General features: G+C 39.9%; 1 protein-coding gene across 2 annotated transcripts in view; it reads left to right on the top strand.

Annotated features, from left to right (window-relative positions):
- The window catches only part of CNTNAP5 (contactin associated protein family member 5), a 767,582-nt gene that overhangs the window by 408,939 nt on the left and 338,115 nt on the right, over window positions 1-20,528 (top strand). For both annotated transcript variants that reach the window (XM_044769171.2, XM_070507397.1), the window contains exons 9-10: window positions 17,331-17,480; window positions 20,310-20,481. In XM_044769171.2, coding sequence (XP_044625106.1) covers window positions 17,331-17,480; window positions 20,310-20,481 — 322 coding nt within the window. The remainder of the gene's footprint in view (window positions 1-17,330; window positions 17,481-20,309; window positions 20,482-20,528) is intronic.

Here is a 20,528-nt window from a genome sequence, read left to right as displayed (position 1 = left end):
GCATCAAATTCTGTGGCATTTTCCGGATTAAGGAATGAACTTCAGCAAGAGTAAATGGAATCCAGAAGATAGAGGAGGAAGTCTTCAAATTGAGAGATCTCAACCTGGAATCTGGGCACGGCTAAATGATTATAAGCTGGAAAGACAGAAGGTGAAAGCCAATGACCAGGCACAAAATGGTATTCCTGCGCAAAAGGAAACATGACTAGCAAAGATCTAGAAATTAACAAGATGCCATGGAAAAGTTTTCAGTGGAGGCAAATGGCTTGTTAAAGAGCCGATCTTAGCTCATCTCATTGAATTCCTAGGTGCCAGCGATAGTGTTCATCATATTTGCTCTACCACCTTATAATTTTTTAGTATTTGTATAGCTCCTTCAAAAGTAAAAGTTAGAGAAGAATGTTTATTCACCAATTAAGCAATTCATTCTAATCAGTCATTAATTTTCTATACTTAGTAGACTTCTGTGACTAACTTGTTCTTTCTCTAGCCAAAGATACAATGAAATCCTAGCAACATAAACTTTGATCAGCAGCCATAATGGATGTTTAACTGACGATTATTTAACATTGACTATGTTTAAATTAAATGTCATCCTAGAGCTGTGGTAAACACCCTCCTACTTATCTTTTAGAATTTACCCCAACTTATATTTTCTCGAAAAACCTTCCCAAAGTAGGCCAGGTGCCCCTTATCCAGTCTTCTAGTTCTTCTCCTTTGTAGCGTTGGCCCTAAGGATGTGTATATATGTATGTATGTATTAGTTTGCTAGGACTGCCATCACAAAATACCACAGATTAGGTGACTTAAGAGAAATTTGCTTTCTGGTAGTTCTTGAGGCTAGAAGTTCAAGATCAAGATGCCAGCAAGGTTGATTTCTTCTGAGGGCCTTTCTCTTGGTTTACAGATGCCCACTTTTTCCCTATGTCTTCATATGGTCTTCCTTCTGTGTCCATCTGTGTCCTAATAACCTCCTCTGGTAAGGACGCCAGTCATATTGGATATGGGCCCACTCGTTGACCTCATTTTACCTTAATTACTTATTTAAAGGCCCTATCTCCAAATACAGATACTTTCTCAGGTACTGGGCATTAGGACTTCAGCATATGAATTTTGAGGGGAGCAAAATTCAGCCTATGACAATGTATAGTAATCACATGTCTATATAATTGTTTGTTCAATGCTTTTCTCATCACTAGAATGTAAGAGTCCATGGGAATAAGAACACTGTCTGCCTTGCTCATCACTATTTGCCCAAGACCTAGTATAATACCTTGCTTATAACAGGTCCTCATAGCTGTTTGCCGCATGTATGAGCAACTGTCTGATTGAATGAACTAGTAGAATTGATGTCCAAAACATTTCTGAAGGATATAGTTTTAACAGTGAAAGAAGAGTTATATTTATTTTTAACATTCATACAACAATTATATGTTGCAGAATGTGTCAAATCCAGGAATAAGTTATACTTAGGGGAAGTACTAATTAGATAAAGGCCAATGGAGCTCCCGGAGGTGGGGAGATGGCTGGAAGAGCTGCATCATGCAGGATGAAAGTGTGCACCCTGATTAATACTTGTGGCAAGATGATTTTAGGCTACAGCCCTGCAATTAACAGACCCACTCTCCCAATATTGCCCTTTTTCATACAAGTCATTTGTATCTAGCCACCATCTGCACTTCAAATAAACATGATGACTTCATGAACTTCATCCTCTGCTTCAAGTAAGTTGTCATTAATGCCTCTGTGTTTTAGCTAAGATGGTGTTAACAAGAAAAATCCCATTAGCGAGGGCAAATAAATAGATAGCAATGGGGCCATGACTGTCACAACAAGCTGTCTGGCTGAGCACAGAGTTCGAGTTTCAGAAGACAGAAATGTGATAAGGAATTCCATTTTATGGGAAACTGAGAAATGCAATTGCCTCGGCTTCAAGATGTCAAGCAAAGGTTGGGAATGGTTACCAAAACAGTGATCTTTTGGGCATCTGCAGCTTTTTCAGGTCTGAGTTAATGATGAAGGAAGCATTTACTCTTTCTTCTTCACTGCTCACTCAAAAGAGGAACTGAGGGAGCTAGATTTTTATTATTACAGCAGAATAATCTAATAGTCAAACTTGCTATCACTTCCTTTGCCCTTTCCTATTTCTACTTTAATAATTCTGTTATATAATCACCTTGCCTACATTTAATTCAGGAAGCGTTTGATGTGTCTTCTCTGTTGGGACTACACTCAAACCAGAGACTGGAGGCATCGCCCTCCAGGAGCTCATAGGCACTCTTGGAAGGGATGATATTGAGGCCTTTATAGTGCAATAGGGCACATGCTTAGGATACTAGGGGAGCACAGAGGAAAGGTACCAGGATGGGTGAGAAAAGGAAGACTTCCTAGGGGCAGGGCAACACAGCTTGGTTTTGAAGAATGAATAGAACTTCGCCAAACAAAGATGGAAGGAGAGGATAATACAATCAGAGGAGAGAAAAAGGAGGAGATCTAGAAGTGGTGGCTTTGGTGGCTCACAGGTGGCTTAGGATGCCTGAGTCGCAGAGGACAAAGGAGGACAGACGAAAGATGAGGCAACATTTTGCTCAAAGACATCAGAGTTTGGGCTATATTCTGAAGGTGATAGAGAAACCTCTGTCTGGAGTTGAGCTTAATTTTTATCATGTAGATGTTTGAGCTGAACATTCAAGTCTATGCTATGGAAATAATACCTTCACCATCAACCACAAACATGTTGTATTTCCTATATGGCTCTAGTGGATGATAAGCCCAGATGTTTTACTCTCATATGCTGACCAAGAGTTTTAAGGATCCAGGTTACCTTGACACATGAGCCAGGCTTTAACAACAAGGAAAGTTTTAACCTGTGATTTATGGCCCAAGTGCCAAAGAGGGCTCTGCTGCTGACACTTGGCAGTGGAGCTACAGCTAGACTGATGCTCAATCAATCAATAAGCACTTGGAGAGGGCAGGATGTTTCCCTGTTGATGCTGAGGGGGATACCAAAACATAATTCAGACCCTGACCCCCAAGAACTTGTAATCTCATTGGGGAGATAAGACTTACAAAGATGAATCGTTAATTAATAGTACAAGGCAGTAAATAATAGAAGCAAATGAATAGATCAGACAGTGGATGTTATAAGAATTCAGAAGGAGAAATTGCTATGTGTGGTCTGGTCAAGGAAAGCCTGCTTCATTCATTTCCTGGTTTATTAACTTGTTCATTCAATCATTCAGCACTTTTTATATGCCTTGTACTATGCCAGGTAACTGCGATAGAAAGTCAAAAAAATGTATGCTTCCTGTCCCTCCAGTTTAGGAGAGGAAGGGCTAGGACAAGAACGGGGCATTTGAGGAGAGGGAGATGAATTCAGATAGTGGGAGAAGTAGGAGGGAAACATGCAGGTGGAGTAGAGGCTGGCAGTGGAAGCACCAATTAGTTAAGTGTATTCACTTGGAGAATAATGAATACACTAGCCTAACTGGAGTAGGAATTAGTGAAGGAATACTGGGGCATAGGATTGAGACTACAGTTGGAGACTTGATTGCAGAAGACATAGATTGTCAAGAAAAGCAGTTTGAGTTTCATTTTCTGGGCTCCACGACCCACTGGAAGGATCTTTGTTGTGAGGTCAATAATAACTTTGTTCTTTAGATACTTCAATCTTGCAAGGTGTCCTGTCCCAGAAAGAGGTCCAAAGCTAGAAAAAATAGGGAAGCCATCACAAAAATTCCCAGTTGCAATGATAAAGGATAGAATAAAAGTTGGAGACAGAATTTGAAGAATTCTGTAGGTAAGGAGGTGTTAATAGAATTTGATAATTGATGGATAAGCAGTATCCAAGAAAAACAGAACTCAGGATCTAAATTGTAGCTTAATGGTACTAATAATTATAATATGCTCTTTTACAATATGATTGACATTTTAAGACTGTTTTATTCAATTATTTATATATTCCCCACTTTGTTCTCTCAAAAATTGAAACTACCTTTGAACTATTAAGTAAAAGTAGGTATGACAGGATATGGAAAAATTGGTGAATTGGGTTTTCCAGGGAAGATAGAGCATAGGAACTTCCAAAGTCAAGCCAGGCAATTCTGTCTCTATTTTACAGATGAGAAAGCAGGTTTAGAAAGATTAAGAAATCTGTCTAAATTGCTAGAAATTATAAGTGGCAGGGCCTTGAGAAGGGGTAATGGGCAAATAAAGGCATCAAGGAAATCTGTAAGTTATTTCCAGGGTTGGGAATAGAGTATTCAGGGACTCTGCTCAGGCCTGGGCTGTAGCTCTGTGCATACTCGTGTGGCTGTAATGGCTGATGCTTAGAGGTCCTGGGACAGCCACTCGGTTTCACAGGTTCTGTCTTCAAACTATAAAGAGAAACACTGAAGTAAAATGAAATCTGACATGCAAAAATCTGTTAGGAATTTGATTGAGAATGAGGAGCGGAGAGAGAGAGACAGAGTAAGAGAGAGAGAGAGAGAGAACGCCAAGGCTCTGCAACTGCAAAATTGTTCTTTAATCCAGTGTTTCTCAACCAAGAGAGATTTCCCCACTCCCGCCCATCCCAGCCTCCCATCCCCTCACTCCCCTCCCAGGGGACTTTGGACAATGTCTGGAAACATTTTTGGTGCTGGGAATGGGGAGATGATATTGGCATATAGTGATTCGGGGGTGACTAAATATCCCACACAAGAGGCACACTAAAGACACCCCACCCCCAACAAATAATTATCTGGTCCAAAATATCCACTGCTAGAGTTGTGAAACTCTGCTTTACAGGAAAAATTTACTCCTATAAAAAAAGTTTAAGCCTTTAGAATATTACTTAACCACCTTGAGTCTTAGTCCCATCAAATGTGAACTGTAAGCTTCTGTGAAGTTCTCCGTTACAAAAAGCACAAAAAAGACATGTTAGATGTCCCGTGATATTATTTATCTACAAAAATAAAATCAAAATAGTTACAATTATCTAGAATTCCAGGGTTAGGCCTAATTAGACATTCTAAGAAACAAAAGTTGAATTGTACTTTAATTCTTCTTAGAAGCTATAAGATCCACCAAAGGACAGAACCAAAGTTCGAACTCAGTACTGTCAGAAAAGAAGTTGCCTTGTGAAAATAGAAACTGGTGCAGCCACTTTGGGAACACTCTTACCGTCCTTCAAAATGTTAAAGATGGAGTTACCATATGACCCAGAAATTCCACAACGAGGTATACAACTGAGGGAGTTGAAAACCTAGGTCCCCTCAGAAACTTGCACACAATGCTCGTAGCAACGTCATTCATAACTCTCCAAAGTGGAAACAAGCCAAACGTCCAGCAGCTGGTGAGTGGATAACAAAATGTGATATATCTACACAATGAAATATCATTCAGCTATAAAAAAAATACTGGTACGATTTACAACGTAGGATGAACCTTGAAAACGTTGTGCTAAGCAAAATAAGCCAGTCTCAAAAGGGAACATCGTGTACGATTTCATTTATGTGAAGTGTCCGGAATAGGCAAATTCACAGGGACAGAAAGTAGATTACCGGTTGACTAGGGCTGGAGGTGGGGATGAGGAAATCGAGAGATGATAGCTACGTGTTACAGTATTTATTTTTGGAGTTATGAAATATTTTAAAATTAATTCTGGTGATGGTTGCCTAACTCTCTGAATGTAGTAAAAATATTGAATCATACCTTTTAAATAGATGAATTGTATGATTTGTGAATTTTGTCTCAATAAAGCTGTTCCAAAAATGTAAATAAATAACAGCAAAGTGGAATTCAATAGCAGAAAATAGAACTTTGCAGAGGTGATTGGCCATCAAAGCAATTCCTGGAGCTGGGCAGGTGTGGTTTGGAGTGGAGAGCGGGGCAGCTCGGCCCTGGAGCCTGACACCTCTCTGAATTCTGGCTCCGCCATATGACCCTAGGCAGCCTCTCTGACTTTCTATTTTAGCATCTATAACATGAAGACATTAAAACTTGGCCTCCCGGAGTACCATGAGAATTAGGAATTATATATTTAAAGTGTCTGGCACTTTGTAGATATTCAGTCCCGGGTGCGTGTATTACTAGCTACTTTTCCAGTTAGGCTGTGTTTCAAAAGTTCATTTGAAAGGATGGAAACTGCCTTTTTTTTTTTTCTAATGGAGGAAACCTTTTAAGTCTTGGTTTGGTTCCTGAGCAAGCACAGAGCAGCGTATGTAACCCTCTCTGTAAGGGACCTTTTATATTAATGCCTTAGGCTGATTTCTGGGACCTGGGAGCAGCTGCTTCAGACAATGAGGGCAAGAATTGGGAAAGAATGAAAACTTTTCTTACCCTTTGTCTCAGTTTAAACTGTTAGTTTTAAAAAATAATTATAAAAGTTGGACACTTTCTTTTTGAAACTATGAAAATTCTAGTACTCTGTATAAGAAAAAACAAAAATATGATTCTGTTATTCGATGTCATTCTAGTATTCTCTCTTTGTAGTAATTTTAACAAAATGGGAACCATGCTATGTATACTATTTAGTCAGAGTTTTTTACTTAATAGGATATCACTGTCATTCTTGAACATTATGATTTTTAATGATTCCATTATATTCCATATTATTAAATATATCATATTTGATTTAGCTAACCTATTATTATTGAAAATATTGGTAGTTGTGAATTTTTGCTATTATAAATAATAGTGTTATGAACTCTCTTCACTATAAACCTTGGGTGCAACTCTGTTACTATTTTAGAATTAATTCTTCAGAATAAAATTCATGGGAAATGAAGTATGACATCTTTAGGGTTTTTTTTTTATTGAGTTAATGATAGGTTACAATCTTGTGAAATTTCAGTTGTACATTATTGTTTGTCAGTCGTGTTGTAGGTGCACCACTTCACCCTTTGTGCCCACCCCCCACCCCACCTTTCCCCTGATACCCACAAATCTGTTCTCTTTGTCTACATTTTTAAATTCCTCATATGAGTGGAGTCATACAGACATTGTCCTTCTCTAACTGGCTTATTTCACTTAACATAATTCCCTCAAGGTCCATCCATGTTGTTGCAAATGGGACGATTTTGTTCTGTTTTATGGCTGAGTAGTATTCCATTGTGTATATATACCACATCTTCTTTATCCATTCATCTGTTCATGGGCACTTAGATTGCTTCCACGTCTTGGCTATTGTAAATAATGATGCAATAAACATTGGGGTGCATAGGACTTTTGGAATTGCTGACTTCAAGCTCTTTGGGTAGATACCCAGTAGTGGGATAGCTGGGTCGTATGGTAGTTCTATTTTTAATTTTTTGAGGAATCTCCACACTGTTTTCCATAGTGGCTGCACCAGTTTGCATTCCCACCAGCAGTTTGTGAGGGTTCCTTTTTCTCCACAAGCTCTCCAACATTTGTTACTATTACTTCTAGATATTTTTGTGCTTCTAATGGGTGTAAGGTGATATCTTAGTGTAGTTCTGATTTGCATTCCCCTGATGATCAGCGATGATGAACATCTTTTCATGTGCCTATTGGTGATCTGTATATCTTCTTTGGAGAAATGACTGTTCATGTCTCCAGCCCATTTTTTGATCGGGTTATTTGATTTTTTGTTGTTGAGTTGTGTGAGTTCTTTATATATTATGGATATTAAGCCTTTGTCAGATATATGACTTTCAAATATTTTTTCCCAGTTACTGGGTTGTTTTTTTGTTTCAATCCTGTTTTCATTTGCCTTGAAGAAGCTCTTTAGTCTGATGAAGTCCCGTTTGTTTATTCTTTCTACTGTTTCCCTTCTCTGAGAAGACATGGTGTCGGAAAAAATCTTTTTAATACTGATGTCAAAGAGTGTACTGCCTACGTTTCCTTCTCGAAGCCTTATAGTTTCAGGTCTCACCTTTAGGTCTTTGATCCATTTTGAGGCTATTTTGGTGAATGGTGAGAAAGAATGGTCAATTTTCATTTTTTTCACTTTTCCCAGCACCATTTGTTGAAAAGACTTTCTTTTCTCCATTGTATGCCCTCAGCTCCTTTGTTGAAGATAAGCTGTCCATAGATGTGTGGTTTTATTTCTGGGCTTTCAATTCTGTTCCATTGATCTGTGCACCTGTTTTTGTGCCAGTACCATGCTGTTTTGATTACTGTAGCTTTGTAGTATGTTTTGAAGTCAGGGATTGTGATGCCTCCCCTTTTGTTCTTTTTTCTCAGGATTGCTTTAGCAATTCAGGGTTTTGTTGCCCCATATCAATTTTAGGATTCTTTGTTCTAATTCTGTAAACAGTGTCATTGGGATTCTGATTGGGATAGCATCGAATCTGTAGATTGCTTTAGGTAGAATGGACATTTTAACTATGTTTATTCTTCTGATTCATGCACATGGAATGTCTTTCCATCTCCTTATGTCGTCATCCAATTCTCCCAGAAAGGCCTTGTAATTTTCATTGCATAGGTCTTTCACTTCTTTAGTTAAATTCACCCCGAGGTATTTTATTCTTTTCGTAGCGATTGTGAATGGTATTGTGTTCTTGAGTTCTTTTTCTGTTAGTTCATTATTAGAATATAGAAATGCTACTGATTTATGCAAATTGATTTTATACCCTGCAACTTTGCTGTAGTTGTTGATTACTTCTAAGAGTTTTCCAATGGATTCTTTGGGGTTTTCTGTATATAAGATCATGTCGTCTGCAAACAGCGAGAGTTTCACTTCTTCCCTCCCTATTTGGATTCCTTTTATTCCTTTTTCTTGCCTCATTGCTCTGGCCAGAACCTCCAGTACTATGTTAAATAAGAGTGGTGATAGAGGGCATCCTTGTCTCATTCCTGATTTCAGGGGGATGGAGCTCAATTTTTGCCCATTGAGTATGATGTTGGCTGTGGGTTTGTCATATATGGCCTTTATTATGTTGAGGTTGTTCCCTTCGATGCCCATTTTGTTCAGAGTTTTTATCATAAATAGCTGTTGGATCTTGTCAAATCCTTTCTCTGCATCTATTGAGATGATCACGTGTTTTTTATTCCTCAGTTTGTTCATGTGGTGTATCACATTGATTGATTTGTGGATGTTGAAACATCCCTGTGTCCCTGGTATGAATCCCACTGGATCATGATGTATGATCCTTTTGATGAATTGCTGAATATTGGTTGCCAAAATTTTGTTTAGAATTTTTGCATCTATGTTCATCAGCAATATTGGCCTATAGTTCTCTTTTTTTGTAGTGTCCTTGTCAGGCTTTGGTGTCAGCGTGATGTTGGCCTCGTAGAATGTGTTAGGAAGTGTTCCATCCTCCCTAATTTTTTGGAATAGCTTGAAAAGGATAGGTATTAAATCCTCTCTGAAAGTTTGGTAGAATTCCCCAGGAAAGCCATCTGGTCCTGGGGTTTTATTCTTTGGGATGTTTTTGATTGCTGTTTCAGTCTCTTTCCTTGTGAGTGGTCTGTTCAAATTGTCTGCTTCTTCTTGAGTGAGCTTTGGGAGATTGTAGGAGTCCAAGAATTTATCCATTTCCTCTAGGTTATCCATTTTGTTGGCATATAATTTTTCGTAGTATTCTCTTATAATCTGTTGTACTTCTGCGGAGTCTGTTGTTATTTCTCCTCTTTCATTTCTGATTTTGTTTATTTGAGCTTTCTCCCTTTTTTTCTTTGTAAGTCTGGCTAGGGGTTTGTCAATTTTATTTATCTTCTCAAAGAACCAGCTCTTTGTTTCATTGATCCTTTCTACCGCCTTTTTCGTTTCAATAGCATTTATTTCTGTTCTGATTTTTCTTATTTCTCTCCTTCTGCTGACTTTGGGCTTTGTTTGTTCTTCTTTCTCTAATTCGCTTAGGCGTAGTTTAAGATTGTTTATTTGGGATTTTTCTTGTTTGTTAAGATGTGTCTGTATTGCAATGAATTTTCCTCTTAATACAACTTTTGCTGTATCCCATATGAGTTGGTATGGCATGTTATCATTTTCCTTTGTCTCCAGGTATTTTTTTATTTCTTCTTTGATTTCTTCTTTAATTTCTTCTTTAATTTCTTCAATGATCCATTGCTTGTTCAGTAGCGTATTGTTTAGTCTCCACATTCTTGTGCCTTTCTCAGCTTTTTTCTTGTAATTAATTTCTAGCCTTATAGCATTATGATTGGAGAAGATGCTTGTTATAATTTCAATTTTTTTAAATTTGTAGAGGCTTGCCTTGTTTCCCAACATATGGTCTATCCTTGAGAATGTTCCATGTGCACTTGAGAAGAATGTGTATTCTGTTGTTTTTGGATGAAGTGTTCTATATATGTCTATTAAGTCCAATTGTTTTAGCTTTTCATTCAGCTCCACTATTTCCTTGTTGATTTTCTGTCTGGATGATCTGTCCCTTGATGTGAGTGGGGTGTTGAGGTCCCCTACTATTATTGTGTTGTTTTTAACATCTTCCTTTAGGTCTGTTAATAGTTGCTTTATGAACTTTGGTGCTCCTGTGTTGGGTGCATAGATATTTATAAGCGTTATTTCTTCTTGATGAAGTGGCCCTTTGATCATTGTATATTGTCCCTGTGTGTCTCTCTTTACCTGCCTTATTTTGAAATCTGTTTTGTGTGATATAAGTATTGCAACGCCTGCTTTCTTTTGTTTGCTATTAGCTTGAAGTATTGTCTCCCACCCCTTCGCTCTGAGCCTGTGTTTGTCCTTAGGGCTGAGGTGTGTTTCCTGGAGGCAACAAATTGTTGTATCTTGTTCTTTAATCCATTTCACCACTCTGTGTCTTTTTTATTGGAGAGTTCAATCCGTTTACATTGAGGGTGATTATTTTGATGCATGTGGGCTTAATGCTGTCATTGTGTTGCTCGTTATCTCGTTTTCCTGTGTTACCTTTGTTTCTCAGCCTGTGTGTTTTAGCCTACCTATTGACTTCTGCAATTTCTTATGCTGGGTTTCTTAGATTTTTCCTTATTTATGTTTTGTGGCTCTGTTCTGTTTTTCAGTTTAGTGACTACCCTGAAGTTTGTATTTAGAATCTCGTGTATAACATAGTTTATTCTCTGGTGGTCTCTTACTTACTTGGCCTAGGCTGATTGAGTCTCTTTGCTCTTCCCCTCCTAAATTATTATTTTCATCTCTTATTCCAACTTGTGTTATGAGTTTGCAGTTAGAGTGATAATATCATCTTTGCTTTGGTGGTTTCCTTCCCTCTGTCCTAATGCTACTGTTGAATATTTGCTATCCTATTCTGGTTCTATCTATCTGTCTCCCTACTCTGTGGTTTGTGACCTCTTTCTCCATTTTGTTCTTTTTTCAGATATGAGAGCCTTCTTGAGGATTTCTTGTAGTGGAGGACTTTTTGTTATAAATACCCTTAACTTTTGTTTGTCTGGAAAAGATTTAATTTCTCCTTCATATCTCAAGGATATTTTTGCTGGATAGAGTGTTTTTGGCTGAAGATTTTTATCTTTTAAAATTTTGAATATGTCACTCCATTTTCTCCTAGCTTGTAAGGTTTCTGGAGAGAAATCCACTGAAAGTCTGATAGGAGTTCTTTCGTAGGTTATTTTCTTCTGTCTTGCTGCCCTGAGTGTTCTTTCTTTGTCTTTTATTTTTTGTCATTTTTGCTACTATATGCCTTGCAGTAGGTCTTTTTACATTGACAAATCTAGGAGATCTGAAAGCTTCCTCCACACACATTTCTCCCTCAATCCCTAGATTTTGGAAGTTCTCTTCTATAATTTCATTAAGCACACTTTCTGCTCCATTTTCCTTTTTCACGTTCTCAGGAATTCTGATGATTCTTAAATTCGTTCTCCTCATTGAATCCACTATTTCCCTGATATTTTCCTCATTCCTTTTAATCCTTAGGTCTCTTTCTTCCTCTGTCTGGAGCCATTCAGCCTGTCTATCTTCCATTATGCTAATTTTCTCCTCTATGGTGTCTACATGGGCATTCAAGGAATCTGTATTCTATTTTATCTGGTCCATTTTATTTTTCATCTCTAGTATTTCTGATTGATTCTTCTTCATAGTTTCAATCTCTTTTGTGAAGTAACTCCAGAACTCGTTGACTTGTTTCTCTATCTTTCCCTCTACCTCAGTGAGTTTTTTGATGATGGCTACTCTGAACTCATTTTCACTTAGTTTAGCTATTTCCAAGTCCTCAGGACTTAATTCTGTGTTTTTATTGTTTTCCTTCTGGTCTGGGGCTTTTATAACTGCTTAATGGTAGAGGAGAGGTTTTTGCACGATGGTAGTATCCGGTTGCAGTTATAGCCTGTCGCCACTAGATGGGGGTCGAAAGCCACGCGTTCTGAGCCCTCTGCCTTCAGGCAAGATGGTGACACCCAGTGCGGGTTGGAAGAGGAGGGGTACTTTCTCTAGTGTGCCAATCTGGATTCCGGTCAGCTCTCATTCTCTGGTCTCCTGGGGCCCTGGCTTGATGGTGTCCCCGCACACCGAAGCTTTCCCAGGTCAGCAGATTTCCACTGCACCAGCAGCAGGAGTCCTGGATGATACCCCGGTCATGTGGCCCCTCCCCCGCTCCTTCCCTCACCTGTGGCAGCAATCCTAGTCTCTAGGGGAGGGAGCAAAGTTCTCTCTTACCCTGTTCCAGCTCCTCAAAGGCCAGCTGCAGCCTCTCCATTCTCCATCGTCTTGTTGCTGTAGTTTTCTGATGGTCTGGCATTAGGGTTATTGGTTGAAATTCCGTTTTTCCAATTCTTTGGTTGTAGTTTGGAGGGGAGAGAGTCCTGGGTCATCTCACCCCACCATTTTGCTCCGCCTCCTTCCTCCAACATCTTTAGGGTTTTTGATGCTTATTGGTATATTGCCTTCCGGAAAGAGTGTACAAACTTATGCTGCCATCAGCAATGTATGAAATTACCTGCTTCCCTCTGTATCCACTAACAGTGAGTATAATTGGCTTTTATTCCTTGCCAGTCTAGGAGATGGCAGATATTAATTGACGTCACTTTAAAGTTCAGAAATTTTATGATTGTTAGCATCCAACAATCTTTCCAGAACCCAAATCCCAACTTTTAAGCCTTGGCTTATAAGGCATATGAATGCCTAGCACCTCAAAGTGGCCCTAAATACCCTGTTTTTCTACCCTCCAGGTTTTTTCCTATCAAGATGTTCATGGCCTCAAATGGATAGCTTTTAGTTCTTCCAAATGAAAACTGCTATGTTATCAGAGCTATTTATCTCAGGGAACTTTTGGGAGGAAAGCAACATGATAGAATTGATTTTCCCTAATTTGCGAATAACTAATAACACTTAAACTTATCCCTTTAAAAGAGCGTTTTTACAAAGTAAACCTTGAAGAACCTGTAGCAGTGTTATGTGAGGTCCATTAACAGAATGGTGTAGACAGGAGTGCTCAGGTAGAAAGCCAAGGTTTTTAGGAGAATGTGCCACTTTCCTTCCCTTGGAATCTATTCTCAGATCAGCTCCTCTAAGCTAGTTGTTTTTCCTCCCTTCTTTCCTTCTTCTCCTGAAACCTCTGATGGAAGTATCTCCACCCAGGCTGTGAAATTGAATCTCTAGGGATCTTTGAAACTTCCAAGGCCTGCAGCCACCCCTGGAAATATGCCTTAATTAACCTGGTCTGGGGCCCAGGGACCTGTCTTTTCAAAAGCTCCCAGGTGATCCCTTTGTGTGGTCAGTGTCAAGAACTGAAGTTCTAATAATTCTCCTCTACAGAGCTGAGATTTCACACAACCTCCCCCTGTGGGGACTAGGGACCATGTAGGAAAAACCAGAAGAGATCAAATAAAAAGGAAAAGCTGACCTAAAAGGAAGAAAGAAAAGAAAAAGACAACAAACAAAACTCAGTTAAGTGTTTATTTTAAAGATAGAAACATGGATAATGATGTGAGGAGGAGATGAGACCCTTATCAGGAAACACAAGCTGGTGCTCCAGCCTGGCCGCCTCATACTGAGCAGACCTTTTCTTTCTGGCCAATTTCACTTTAAAATGACTAGATGATGCATCTCTATTCAGATGGGACCCTCCTTGTGGCCTCCATGTGTACTTTCTTCCCTACTGGATCTCTGATGCAGAGGAGGGCACGGGGCCCTTAGGGGTTATTTACACTCTGTTGAACTAGCTTACTGACTCCCTTCCAGTCCACACAGTCTATAGCATATCTGCAAATGCAGTCTCATACTTTATGCAGGTGTATTTAATTTAGTAGGCAAATGAAAGTTAAAGGAGTAAAGACCCATATAGCTGGCTATGCCCCCCAAATGCCTCTGACAGAAGTCAAATATTTCACCAGGAAACACCTAACATAGCCTCTACTTCAGCAGCAGTAGGGGACCCAAACCCTGGACTCTGGGAGAAAGTAGGGCCGCCAGGCTGAGTAGCCTCTGGGTTCTCCTCTCTATCCTGAGCAGATGTTCAGGGCGGCAGCAAAGACTCACTGTGAGGGAGCTGGCTGATGCAGGAGGCTTCCTTACACCTGGGCTGTTCTGAGCAGATGGAGCATGGCTGCCTCTGTGCAGTGCGGCTGCGCCCCCAGTGGGGTGCTGTGCTTCTCCCTGGGCTGCTTCTCCCTGGGCAGCTTCTGCACCCATCCAAGGGCTCAGGGGCAGAGCTCTTCAGGAGCTGTTCTGAGAAGTCCCGCAGACCTTGGCTCTGATTTTCAATGGTTTCTTCCCAGCTGCTTTCTTAGGGACTGCTCCAGTAGGCTCTACCAAGTCTGATTTCTTACCTTCAGAAAAAGCTCTTAATCCATCCCTTACCCTCCATTTTCACTGCTGCTACTGTCGATGAAAATAATCCATAACCAACCTATAAATGAAAATTTGAGTGAGTTTATTCTGAGCTGAAGTCTGAGGACCATGGCCTGGGGCTTTTCTTCCCGAAGGAAGAAAGGGCACCAAAGAAGTGAGGTATACAGAGTGGTTATATACCCCCATACAGGACGTTTCACATATGATTGAAATGTCCCTCCCACAATAGTCACAAGATTGTCCTGTCGGCACAGCGCTTGATGGACACAGCAGGTAGTGGGTCTGCTATCTCAGAGGGCGTAGCAGGAGGCAAGCCTATTGTCTCAAGCTGGGTGGTCACAGGTGAGTGCAGCAATCAGTTCCTAGCCTAAGGAAAGATGCTTAATCCTTAAGGGATGCCAACATTGGGAGAGGGAGGGAAGTTGCACCTTTATCTCAAGGGCCTTTGTTCTTGCCATAGGGAATATCTAAAGCAAATATAGAATGCACACTTAACAGCCTCTGTCAGGCCCTTTTGGAAAGATAAGTTCAGACCGAATTAGGTTTACATCAAATGGCTTCCTCATATTCTCCAATATATCCTATTGCTTGCCATTTTTATTTGTTACTACGTTGGCTGAGACCCTTATCATTCTATCTTCTGGGGACCGTGCAAGCAATAGGCCCTACCAATTCCGCTTCCAGCCTCACTGCTCTCAGCTACTATAGTCTGCTGCCAGGTTCTTTGAATATGCACCTCCAGCCAGGTCATTCCCATGCTAAAGACCCCTCATGGATTCCTGTATTCCAAAGGGGTGATTTTCATTCCTGGCTGCATGTTAAAATCACCAGGAAGCTTTTTTAAAATGCATATGCCTAGAGCTTCCTCTCCAGAGATTCTGATAGAATTGACTTGGGTAATATGCCGTCTGAATCATTTGTCAAAGGACATTGTTGAAATCCCTTCCTTAGTCTGCCATTTGAGGCCCTTGGGTGACTGATCCTCTTCCCACCTGCCTTCCTATTGTTCTGTCCTACTTCACATTCCAGACCTTTGCTTCTTCCAACAGGTTCTCTGTCTCTTGGAACTTTTTCTCCATAAGTGGCAAACTCTTGCTCATTTTCTGAATCTTCCCCAAACTATCATTGCCTCTTCTGTGAAGCCCTTTAGGGATCTTCACATGGAGTTAGTTAAACCTTCTTTCTTCTCTGCTTGTGTATTACTGTTCACATGGAATTGCAAGTGCTATTGCTCCTCTGTCTATCCCATTATACTGAAATGCTCAAAGGATAGTATTTTAATCTTCTTTGCATATGTTTCTTTCACTCAGCTATGGACTACCCCAGGATAAAGACCATGTGATGTTAATAGCCTTACTCCCAAATGCAGGGGACCATTTTGTAGTTGCTGTTCTGTCTATTTGTTTTAGCTAACATTGTGTTCTACATAGGATGTGGCATGAACTGTTCTACATACACTACTTTATTAACTGGTATAATTCTCACAATAGCTTACAAGTACCATCGTTGTCCCCATTGTGCAGAGGAAGGAACTTAGGCAATGAGAGGAGGAACACAACTCAACACACAGCAGTCTATGAGTGAAGAAGTGTGTGGCTCTGTGCTCTCATCAAAGACAAATCTTTGTGACTGGACTGGTTAATGACATCCGCAAGCACTTTGTACCAACAGAGACTTAATAGATGATAAACTTTTTGAAGGAAATTGTTGAAACACTCATGACTAATTCCCAATCCAGCTTCCTCAATAGGGCAGGTCAGCAGCATAGTGTGCACCAAAGAAATCCAAGCAAAAGAACAAGAGAGGCATTAACTCCTCCTAAACACCCATTCTGCTCCCTGCTGCCCTCAGAGCTTTCCTGCCGGATCTTGTTTGACCCCGTGAGCAACGATACAGAGTAGGAATGATGATAGTCACAGATGATGAAAGCAGAGCACCGTGAAGGTGGGTAACTCAGCCAATATCACATAGTTAATTAAGGAAAAAGACTGGTATTGAGCTAGTATGTTACCTCTCTCTAACAGCAGCCTGCCTCTGCCTGGCACGTCACTGGAATCTAGCTTTCCTCATCTACTTTTGCCTTTAAAAATAGTTTATTTTATTTATTTTTTTCTTATTTTCTCTAAAGCCCTCCAGTACATAGCTGCATATTTTAGTTGTAGGTCTCTCTAGTTTTTCATAAAATAGTTTATTTTTTACTAAAAAAGAAATATAAGCATTTGTAGAAAAATCTGAGAAAACTAAAATTGCCTGCAACCTCACCACTCAGAGAGAAAATCACTGGGAACATTTTGAGATTTTTTCCCCTAACTTTTCATTCTGCATTTACATATCAGTAGGTCAATTAATATGCTAATTACCTTTGATTGTAGTATACATACAAATTTGTGTTTTGCCCTTTTGTTTTTAAACAAAACGTGTTAGAATTTGTTCAGCCACATCCAAAAAATAGAGGAAGAAAATTCAGGGGTGAAAAGAGGAAGAAAGATGATTCTTGTGAGGGAGCTAGGACTTTAGCTTAAGCAAAATGAAGAGGGGGGGACCTCTGTGAGAATGCACGTGAGCGATAGCAGGTGAGGAGGAGGAGCTCCGCTCTCTCCAAACCTCTCCAAGTCAATCATCCCTCAGCTTAACTTTCCTGTTTCCTTTGCAGGCGGCAACTTGCATGATGGTTTGTGGCATTCAGTTAGCATCACCGCCAGAAGGAACCGCATCACTCTCACTCTGGATAACGAGGCAGCATTCCCAACTCAGGACACCAGCAGGGTGCAGATTTATTCTGGAAATAGCTACTACTTTGGAGGTAAATTCCCCAGCTTTTGAGATTGAAAATAAAGGAGGGAGGGAGAATGCAGCGGACAATTATTTCACTGTGACATTCCTTCTTTGTCAATTAGACCGTTCTCCCAACACACACACACACACACACACTCACACACACACACATACACAGGCACCCACTCCCAAGCCAAAAATAATGACAAGCAAACTCTCTCACAGCTGTGCAAATATAAATTATCTGGGTCAGTGCTGAGGAAAAAAAGAACTTTAGCTATGACAGTTGGTGTTAAATAACACGTCCAAAGGAGAATTTTTGTAGCCATGCCAAGCTCTGTGATCACATTCGGAAGGAGAAACTCAGCTGAAAACTTGGAGAAAGTGTACCAGCAGTCAGCAGTCCCTGCAGAAGAAAACATCCAGGTGGGAAGGCATAGCCAGCATACTCAGTCTTCTGTTGATTTCTTAATGCTCTATCCATCCCTTTCTACATCCCTGGAGGCCATGCGCATGAAGTGGGACAGCTAAAAATGGGGAAGACCACTAAGGCCCATGATCTTGAGGCTCCATAAGGAGCAGCCAGTACAGATCCTGCCCTCTCCAGTGTTAGGTGAATCTTGGAAATCTTTCCAATGACAAAAACACAAGGGAAAACTGGTAAGGATGAAAAACATATGATTAAGCATCTGCTTCATTTTTATATATGCATGCATATTTTTATTTAGTTTTTCAAGATATTTTTTCATTAAAACTATTAGTATCTAATTTGTTCTTCAGCTGTTTGTATTATAGAAATGACTTCTAAAGATTAATAAATCTCAATAGCTGTCTGACCTTGAGCTATCTGACACTTATGGTCCCTGAAATTCCTTATCAAGGACATGCAGAAAGGAAGAGAATTCAGAGAGGTCAAGGTTTAAATGTACAGCACAGTGCTTCCTACATTGTAGGGAGTGAACAGATGGGCTTCAGCTTTTGTGAATATGGGCATGGGCTGGCCCTGCTTACAGTTTCCAATTTTTTTCCATAAGAAAACTGAAGAGGAGTATTGTATAAAGTGATAAGATACAATCTCTTAAATAGAATTTACAAATCACTTCTCTCATACCAATGACATGTGGTTAAGCTTTGATATACGAAAAAGGACTTTGCACAGATGCAGCATACATATTGAGGTGTCCTAGGAGGGAAGCAGTGTGGAGCAATATCTCTATGGTTTGATTTTAAGGCCTCAGGAAGGGCCTCTGTCCTTCACTCCAACTCTCCACATGTGCAAGAATAACAAATTCCTGTAAAAAGGAAACATTTCCATTTTCTGTAAATGTTTTATGTGTCTTACCTCATGTAATTCATGCAGTAACTTTGTGAAGTAGGTAATATTCGTCCCATTTCACAGATAATAAGATGAGTGTTTGCTGAGATGAAATAATTTGTGTGAGTAGTAGAACTAGGATTAAATCCCAAATCTGTGTCCTCCATGACCCATGAGTGACAGCAGAGGGATGCTAGCAAATGTAGCACAAAGGCTACAGAGGAAGGGACTTGGGGCCCTACAGCCATCTTTCACAGACTGTGTAATTGTGCATCATATGCATGTTTCATCAACAGAGGGAGAAAAGCAGTAGCGTTTATTTCTGGGGAAATGATGTTGAATTAATTATGGTAAGTAAGCATCTGAAATGCCTCCAAGGCAAAATGGCTCCCCTCCCCCAGTTGAAGTTAAATGTGGATCTTCAGGGGCCCTGGGATTAGGAAGTGGAGATTTATCTGTGATTTGAACAGTGTTTAAACAAATGCCGCACACGTAGACTGTAAACTTAAGGAAGGTGAAAAATGAGTTTGAGTAATAATAGTCAACTTACATAAATTCTCTCTACAGCTTCAATTAGAAGTTGTAGCATCTCTCTTCATTTTATAGGGTGTCTGTGAGCTGTTAACCAGCTGCTGGGCTTCAGCCCAACAGTGACTGTCTGTTAGAGATGGCTGAAATAATTCCCAATTATTTATGGGTGATTGCCACTTTTTCAGGCTTGCATTCCCATATGCTCTGAACCTATTAAAACCATCGGGGTGGAGTTTACAAAGAGCACAAACTCCTATAGCTACGTAGCTCTCTACCTGTCTTAATGAGGAGTAGATATGCCCTATTTTCAAGCTCTGCTAAATCAGTGCGATGAATTTTTTTAAAAGAACACCCTTTACGAAGGTATAGTGTTAAGCTTTCATGTATGCTGTTACGGCTCTATAACAGAGTGTGTTTAAATCCTTAGTTCCTTTCACGTTTGGACTTGCTTTGCAGATCACTTCAAAATTCCACTTACGCTCCTATGTGTACCTTTCTCAGGAACTAAGCCTGATAATGCTAACAATTAACCAGACAATTACTCTGCTAGACAATTAACCAGACAATTACTATGCTACCTAGAGCATAATTTCCTTTGAAAGTGTAATTCAGAATTGAATTGTGCATTTAGAAGTGTTTCAAGACAGAACAGAAATTCCTAAGTAGTTATAACATGTTGCTTCCTTGGCATGAGTAAAGTATACCATGTACAAGAAGGACAAATAGCTTACCAATGGGAAAAAAGAAGTAACAACGAGATAAATGCTATAGTATTGGTGTTACTTTTAACACATTTTGTTTTGTGTTCTATACTGTGATTGAGTATGCCCCATTTTGTACCAATTCTGTCCCCTCTCCGAGAATGCTAGGATTTACAACAAAAATGCGCGCACTGCTGTGAATGAAAAATCACCAAAATAATTAGACCTCAAGGTTTTCCATCAATAGGTCGCCAAAGCAATGACTGATCATTTCAGCATTCTTCTTCATTTTTTTTTCTCTGTCCCACAGGGTGCCCCGACAATCTCACCGATTCCCAATGTTTAAATCCCATTAAGGCTTTCCAAGGCTGCATGAGGCTCATCTTTATTGATAACCAGCCCAAGGACCTCATTTCAGTTCAGCAAGGTTCTCTGGGGAATTTTAGTGATTTACACATTGATCTGTGTAGCATCAAAGACAGGTAATTATTGTCTCTTCTCCTCTGTTCTCCCACCCCCTTTCACATTC

This window comes from Equus asinus, chromosome 4 (genome assembly GCF_041296235.1).
Source record: "Equus asinus isolate D_3611 breed Donkey chromosome 4, EquAss-T2T_v2, whole genome shotgun sequence".
Classification (NCBI taxonomy): Eukaryota; Metazoa; Chordata; class Mammalia; order Perissodactyla; family Equidae; genus Equus; species Equus asinus.
Note: the sequence above shows the minus strand (reverse complement) of the source record. Positions and strands in the feature narration are given on the sequence as shown.